The sequence below is a fragment of the Cystoisospora suis genome (genome assembly GCF_002600585.1).
Source record: "Cystoisospora suis strain Wien I chromosome Unknown contig_230, whole genome shotgun sequence".
Taxonomy (NCBI): Eukaryota; Apicomplexa; class Conoidasida; order Eucoccidiorida; family Sarcocystidae; genus Cystoisospora; species Cystoisospora suis.
This window is the reverse complement of record NW_027153032.1, coordinates 621-7,884: the sequence shown is the minus strand read 5'-3', so window position 1 is coordinate 7,884 and position 7,264 is coordinate 621. Positions and strand designations below refer to the sequence as shown.

The window sequence follows — 7,264 nt, the reverse complement described above, 5'->3', positions numbered from 1 at the left end:
AGATTAACGATAGATAGATTAATGATAGATCTCTACATATGCATGTTCGTGGTATAGGAATGACCTACTATTAATATACCCACATCGGATATATATATATATATACATATATGTATATATATATATACTGTTTCTCCATATATGTATCTGTATGAATTCTGTTTCTTTATGTGTGCATATAGACCTAGTTATGTGCTTCCTTCATCTTTTGCTATAGGCGGTTTGTCTTCTGTCTGTCCAGCCAGTGTGTACCGTATGTATATTCATGTATCTGTATATATATATATATACATGTATCTACATATGTATATACATGTATCTACATATATATGTCTCTATAAGTGTATGTACAATAATAGATTTGGCTTGTGTGCGGGAGATGTGCCTTGGAATTGTGCGTGTCTATTTCTACGTACGTTTCGCTTCAAGACATAGGTAGACAGGCCTCTTGTCTTTTTCTTCTTCGCGTCTCTTTTTCAACCTGTCTCCTTCCCAGCGTGATGCTCAAAGAAGGGAAGAAAGAAAGAAAGAAAGGCATTCTACTTTCTCTCTAGAAAAGACCGCAAAGCAGAGACTTTGTGCAGTTTTCTCATTCCCCGAGTCACCTGGAGTGTTTGCCGTAGTGCCAGGAGTCATCCTTTCAGGTGTACATACACTTCAACAGAGAGGCGAATAAAGTTGTCGCCCGTCGTCTTCATTCATAGACTTTCCGACAAAGGCCTCTCGATCTACACCTTCAGTCCGTCTTCTATCCGCACTTGTACAAGTCGTTAACTGAGAGAGAAAGAGAGAGAAGAAAAGAAAGCGAAAGAGCGAGAGAAAAGGAGACATGAAGAACTTTTCTTCTTTTTTCTCTTTCTTGTTTGTCTCTGTTGGCTTTTCAGAGAAATGACCTAGATTCTTACATGCTTGTTCCCTGCGAGCTTTATCCCAAATTTTTTGTAATTTCTTTCACAGAAGCTATTCATGTAGAGCAAATAGCTGTAGCCAGTATGGAAATCTACGCCTCCGCTTTCCGTCGTATTCAACTGCTCGGGTAAGAGGGAAAGAAAGAAAGAGTGAGAAAGAAAGTTGTTTGTCTTACCTCCTGTTCTTCTTTTTCTTTCTTTCGTTCATGTGATCTTCTCCCTCTTTCACTCGTTGATCGTCTTCCTTGTCTATTTTTTCTCTCTCTCTTTCGCTCTCTTTCTATCTCTCTTTATGTGGGGGGTTTCTTCATAAGAAAGATATTGACAAGGCCTCACCCCGCTATCTAGGCGAAATGTCTTTCATATTGAGAATACTAATACTAATACTAGTAATAATAATGATAGTAAGACTGACAATAATAGTTAGATTAACTAATCATAATAGTTAATACTAATCTCTCTCTCTCTCCAGCTGCCTTGGGGCTTTTGTCTGTCCGCATGGCAGTTCACACCAAGAAGGAGAAGCAGAAGAGCTAAACTTTCTCTTCTCTCTTTCCTTCTTATTCTCATCTCTTCTTCTTCTTCTTTCTCCTCACTTCATAGGGGGATCCGATCTATACAATAGGTGAATATTCATACACAGAGCAAATTCCTCTTCAAGATAAATACATATGTATGTATATGTCTATATGAAGACACGGATATATATATAAACATATATATCATGTATGTAGAATTGAATATATGTCTATATATATGTGAAGAGAGAGAGAGAGAGTTGTTCGCATGTCTTCCTGACCGTCTTCCTTATAGCTTCTTCGGATATGTCTCGTCTCTTGTCTCTCCTTCCTTCCTCTGCCTCCTCTCATCCTTTTCTTTTCTTCTTCTTCTCTTCTCTCTTTCTCTTCTCGTCTTCTTCGTTCTCTCTCCTTATGTGTCGGAGATTGTTCTCTATCTTTCTATCTATCTCTCTATCTATCTATCCTTACTCTATCTGTCTCTATGTATCATTAGTCTCTCTATCTTTATTCCATCTATCTGTCTATCTACCCTTCATCTATCTATCTATCCATCGTCGGATCTATCCTTTATTCATATCTCTTTCTGTGTTTCTCTCTGTCTCTCTACCTGTCTCTAGGTCTGTCTGTGAGCTATCTTTTCATCGTGCTTTGCTATGTGTCTTTTCTTTTCTTTCTCTGTCGTTCTGTCTCTCCTCCCTATCTGTATGTGTCTCTATGTTGGTCTGTAGATCAGATACGTATCCCACCAAGCAATGGAGGTTGCTGGCGAATATCGAGACAAGTGCGAAGGAGTCGCAGGAGATTTTCCATGTGAAAAGGCAGTGCACGACTCTTCATAACGGACATGGCTGCTGGGCCAAGTACGTCAAACGACCACCAGACAACATACATAGACATACATACATACATATTCATACATATATACATGTATACACATACATATTTTTCTTTTTCTTGCATGCATACATATACATATACACACATACATGCATACATACATACATACTTGTAGATGCATATATACGTGTATCTACATTTACATACATATATAAGCATACAAGACAACTAAAGAACAACAAGAAAAGAAAAGCATAAGAAAAGCAGGTGAATGACTCAGTAAAGGAAGGAAGGAAGGAAAGAGAGAGAGAGAGGGGAGGGCGAAGAGTGCCACTAGTAGTAGTATTAGTATTAGTAGTCTATGCTCCATTCATAGTGTGTGTCTTTTCATGCCTCGTCATCCTACACTTCTTCACAGAGTAGAAGCCATGCTGACCGTCACCACCCCTCAACGACAGGAGATACATTCAACATAGAGAGATACATGAAAGATAGAGACATACATGAAAGATAGAGACATACATTAAACATAGAGAGATAGGTCAAAGATAGGGAGATAGATTAAAGACAGACAGATAGATTAAAGATAGGTAGAGAGGTGGGTAGGTGTATGTGTGCGTGTGTTTTGTGGGTAGGTATTTGAAGGTGCGTTTGTTGACGCATCATGTGGTGGAGCATCCGTCGTACTACTACTGCTCCCTAACTTCCTTTCATGTCTTTGGCTCTACTGGCTTTCAAATGCTTGAATCGCACATTCACAATGAAGGGAAAGAAGAAGAAGAACAGAGACCAGAAGAGACAGGAGAAGGAGAAGAGGAAGAGCGTCAGGGAGAACGTCAAGAAGAAGAAGAGGAAGAAGAAGAAGAGGAAGAGGAAGAAGGAGATGAAGAAGCTCCGGAAGAGAGACACCAAGAGGCGTGTTCTCTTCAACAAGAGGAGAGTAGGTATGATCGAGGTGAAGAACATACAAGAGAGATGGGAGAAAGAGGCTTAGGAGGAGGAGGAGAAGAAGAAAGAAGAAAGGTTTCTCGTCATTTACGTGGAAGAGAAGAAGCAAGAGGAGAAGAAGAAGAAGAAGGGATGGATGAAGGAAATCGATGGGGGAAGAAGGTATATGAGCTGCGAAGACAACGTGAAGAGTCTGATCATCGTCATGAGCAAAGGGAAGAGCATGTGAAGAAGGAGATCCACGTGAAAGAGGATAGACTCCCTCACGATCTTCTTTCTCCCTCTGTCCATGGAGAAGATGTAGAGAAACAAGAGCGTGAAGAGAAGAGAGAAGAGGGTCATAATGCTGAAGAAGAGAGATCTGTTGGAGAAGAGGCGGGGAGAAGACGTTTCGATGGAGATGAAGACTTAGTGAGAGAAGAACTGCAGAAAAAGGATAGGAGAACACGTATACACACAAGAGAAGATGAAGCGATAGAGAAGGAAAGAGATATGAGTGAAAGAGAGCAAAAGAGAAGAAGGAGTGAAGAGACAGACCATCACAGATCTCATGAAAGAACAGCAGCAAGAGCACATGATAGAAAAGAAGAAGATAATAATGAAGGAGCTTCCTTCTCTTCTTCGGATTCTTCTTCTTTGCTGAAAGAAGTCCGTGAGAAGAGGGAAGAAAAAGAAGAAGAAGAGAGAGATGAGGCGAGAAAGAAACACAGCTCTGAGGAGCTCGACGAAAACAGAAGATCTAGAGAAGTCTTCAAGAGAGAGCAAGAGACAGAAGATCAGAAGAAATCTGCAGATGCTGATAGAGAGGAACACTGGAGCCTACACACACAGCCACACAAGAAGAAAGACGAGATCGACGGAGAGCAAGAAGAAGAAGAAGTTGAGAAAGAGAATAAGAAACAAAAGAAGAGGGAGGGTATGACTGGCGGAAGTGACGAAGACGAGCATAGAAGTAACGATGAGAGAAGCATTGACACATCCCAAGGGCAGAAGCGCCACCTCGATAGCAAGAGACAGAGAAGAAAGGAAGATAGAGAGAAAGAATGGGGAGAAGAGGAAGAAGAAGAAGACTCTCGATCTTCGGTCTTAGATGGTATGCAAAGCAGACAGGCTTCTCGTGGAGGAGAAGACGAAGAAACGAACGACGCGAAAGGAGATACAGCATCGGAGACAAGAGGAATGCGAGCGGGAGGGAAAGAGAGGGATCGTCTTGTAGGGGGAGAAAGAATAAGAAAGAAACCGAAAAAGTTACGTCATGCAGTCCGAGAGACAACTCGCCAGAATCCGAATGGGGAAGAAGAATGGACCTCAACGTCTTCTTCCTCTTCATCCCTTGAAGGAAGCGAAGAAGAAGAAGATGAAGATGCTGAAAGAGAAGGAGATAAAGAAGGTGAAAGAGAAGATACTGAATCTCTCGATGAGAAGAAGAGGAAATCTTTATCTCCTTCTTCTTCTTCTCCATCCTTCGAGAAATCCACCTCAGATGCTTCCCAAGAAAGAAGCAAATCTCTCATGAGTATGAAGGATGAAGAATCTACCAAAGAAAAGAAAGAAGGAGAGAAGGCGAAGATTCCTTCAACGCCGTCATCTGCTCCTTCCTCCGCTCTAAGAGAAGTCGATTCAGACGCTCTTAGAGATCTGGATCGTGATGCCGATCAAACAGAGATTCCTCCGAGCTCTGGGACTCCTCAGGAGAAAAGAGAGAAGATAGAAGATCGACATGTCTCTTCTTTGGATAAAGATGAGGATTCTCTCATTCGCGGAAAAAGGAAAGAAGAAGAAGTTAAGAGAGAGATAGAAAGAAGCAAGGAGGATTTACGTCGAGATCGAGACCTTCAGCAGGAAGAGGAGGAGAGGAAGAGGAACGATCAAGGCATGAATGAAGAAAGGTTTGAAAGAGAAGATCGAGATGAGGGTCAGATAGAGAAGACACCTGATAAAGAAGATATGTATAAGAAGAGGTCTGAAGAAGAGGAAGAGGAAGAAGAGTTCTCAGGGAGACAGGAGAAGAGAGGGCATCCTACAACACCCAAGAGAGAGATGAGAGAAGAAGAGAAAGAAGAAGAAGAGGAGCTTTCTCATACTAGAAGTGCTTCATCTCCTTATCTCAAGAGAGAACAAAAAGAAGATTTGAAGAAGGAGGAGGAAAAGAAAAGAAAGAAGAAGAGACGTGAAGACGTTGAGGAGGATCTCTCTTCAAAAAGAAAGAGAGAGGAAGACGATAGTCCCCGTTATCGAAGAAGAAAATCCAAAGGAAAGGATGAAGATCATGATTTGGCTTCCCATCTTGACTCGTCCCAAGTAGAGAGCAGAGACCCCTATTCTCCCTCTCTTTCTCGTCTTCACTCCGAAGAGCTTCCTCATAAGAGACTCGCTCGCCCCCCGCTCCATGAAGATCGAGAGAGATTCGAGACCACGCGGAAAGATACGCGAAGAAGGAGAAGAGAAGATTCTTCAGAAGAAGAAGAGGAAGAAGAAGATGAGGAGGAGGAGGAGGAGGGAGAGAAGCGTGAAGCCAGAAGAAGCGCGTATAAGAGTGTTAATAATGAAGAAGAAGAAGAAGAGAGTGCTGCGGGTGCTGCGGGTTCTCCTCTTGCAGAGCAGCGATTGCATTTCTCTCCTCTTTTGAAGACTTTTCTAGGCTTTTTCTTTCCTAGTTGGATGAGCGGAAAGACGTTGCGATCCTATCCCAGCCAAGAAGAAGAAGAAAGAAGAAGAAGGAGGGATGAAGAGAGGGAGAGAATTGTCGTGAGGCGTCAAAGAGGCGAGGACAGCAGGGGGGTTGGACAGGAGGAGATCGATGAGAGTGAGGTTGCTGAGAGAAAAAGAAGAGAAGGAGATGTAGAAGAAAGAGAAGAGAGGAGGAGGAGAAGAAGAAGAAGAAGGAAGCCCCGCGGAGAGGAGGAGGAGGAGAAGGTGGATGAGCCAGACTATAAAGAGATCAAGAGAAAAGATATCGATGTTCATAAGAAGGAGGAAGAAGGAGAAAGAAGAGAAAGGGGAAGAGGAGAAAGAGGGATCTCTCAGAATGAAGAGATGACGCTTAGAGACAAGGATGCTTTCGGATCTCGGCAAGAGAAACGTTCTTCTACAGATAGACTCAAAGGAGAGATGAAAAAGAAGAAGAAGAAAGAAAGAGAAGAAAGAGATTTCTTCTTCTCTTCATTGTCACCGTCGTATTCAACAACATCTCCTTCGTATTCTTCAGTTTCTATGTACGAGTCTGTACCTTCTTCCTCTTCTTCTTCTTCATGTGTATCGAAGAGAGAGTCTAGAAAGACTCCTCTTCTTCATGTACACGAAGATAAGAAGAGATCTTCTTCTGCTTCTTTCGCATCAGCCTTCATTCCTTTCCATGGGAACCAAGAAAGCATGTCTCCTCAAGAGGAGGAATCGGATGCCGTGCCTTCTCTCAGAAATGTCTTCTTTCATCATCTCAAATCCACTGTACTTGGTGGAGACGCCTCTCCCTCCTCGTCGCTCTCTTCTTCTTCTTCTCTTGATAAGCTGCGGCTACCGTTGATCTCCGAAAGAGGACAGACTCGCCAAAAGAAGAAGAGCAAGCTGCTATATTCGGGGCGTCCGTCTCCCCACACATTATCTCCCCATTCTTCTTCTTTCTCATCTTCTTCTCCTCTTCCTTCTGCACCATATTCTACACAAGGAGAAAGACCTTCTGGAGACGCAGCTCTATCATCTTCCTCGTCAAAGAAGACCTCGGGTCGGCATCTTTCGTCTTCTTCGTCGTCGTCGTCTCTGCTCTTCCCGGAAGGAAGTTTAGTCGAAGATTTACTTCTATGGACTCAGAAGAACGGGAGTCTATTGATAGGAGAAGAACAACGACTCAGAGATAGCGACCGAANNAGAAGAAGAAGATGGAGAGAGAGAAAGAACAGTTGAGAAGCTTCGTCGGGATGAGGGTGTAGATACGGCAGAAGGAAGCAGAAGAAGAGAAAGAGTTCAAGGAGAAGATTCGAGAAATGAAGGGGGAATTGAGCGAACGAGAGGTGAGAATAATCTAAGCATCCATAAGAGAAGAACAAGAAAGAA

The 7,264-nt window shown here is 42.6% G+C and overlaps 1 protein-coding gene across 1 annotated transcript in view; it reads left to right on the top strand.

Moving 5' to 3' along the window:
* CSUI_000607 (sad1 unc family c-terminal protein) overlaps positions 1 to 7,264 on the top strand; it is a 17,067-nt gene extending 9,803 nt beyond the window's left edge. The window contains exons 2-4 of the mRNA XM_068060840.1: positions 885 to 1,036; positions 2,158 to 2,289; positions 2,902 to 7,264. Coding sequence (XP_067927177.1) covers positions 885 to 1,036; positions 2,158 to 2,289; positions 2,902 to 7,114 — 4,497 coding nt within the window. The 3' untranslated portion in view covers positions 7,115 to 7,264. The remainder of the gene's footprint in view (positions 1 to 884; positions 1,037 to 2,157; positions 2,290 to 2,901) is intronic.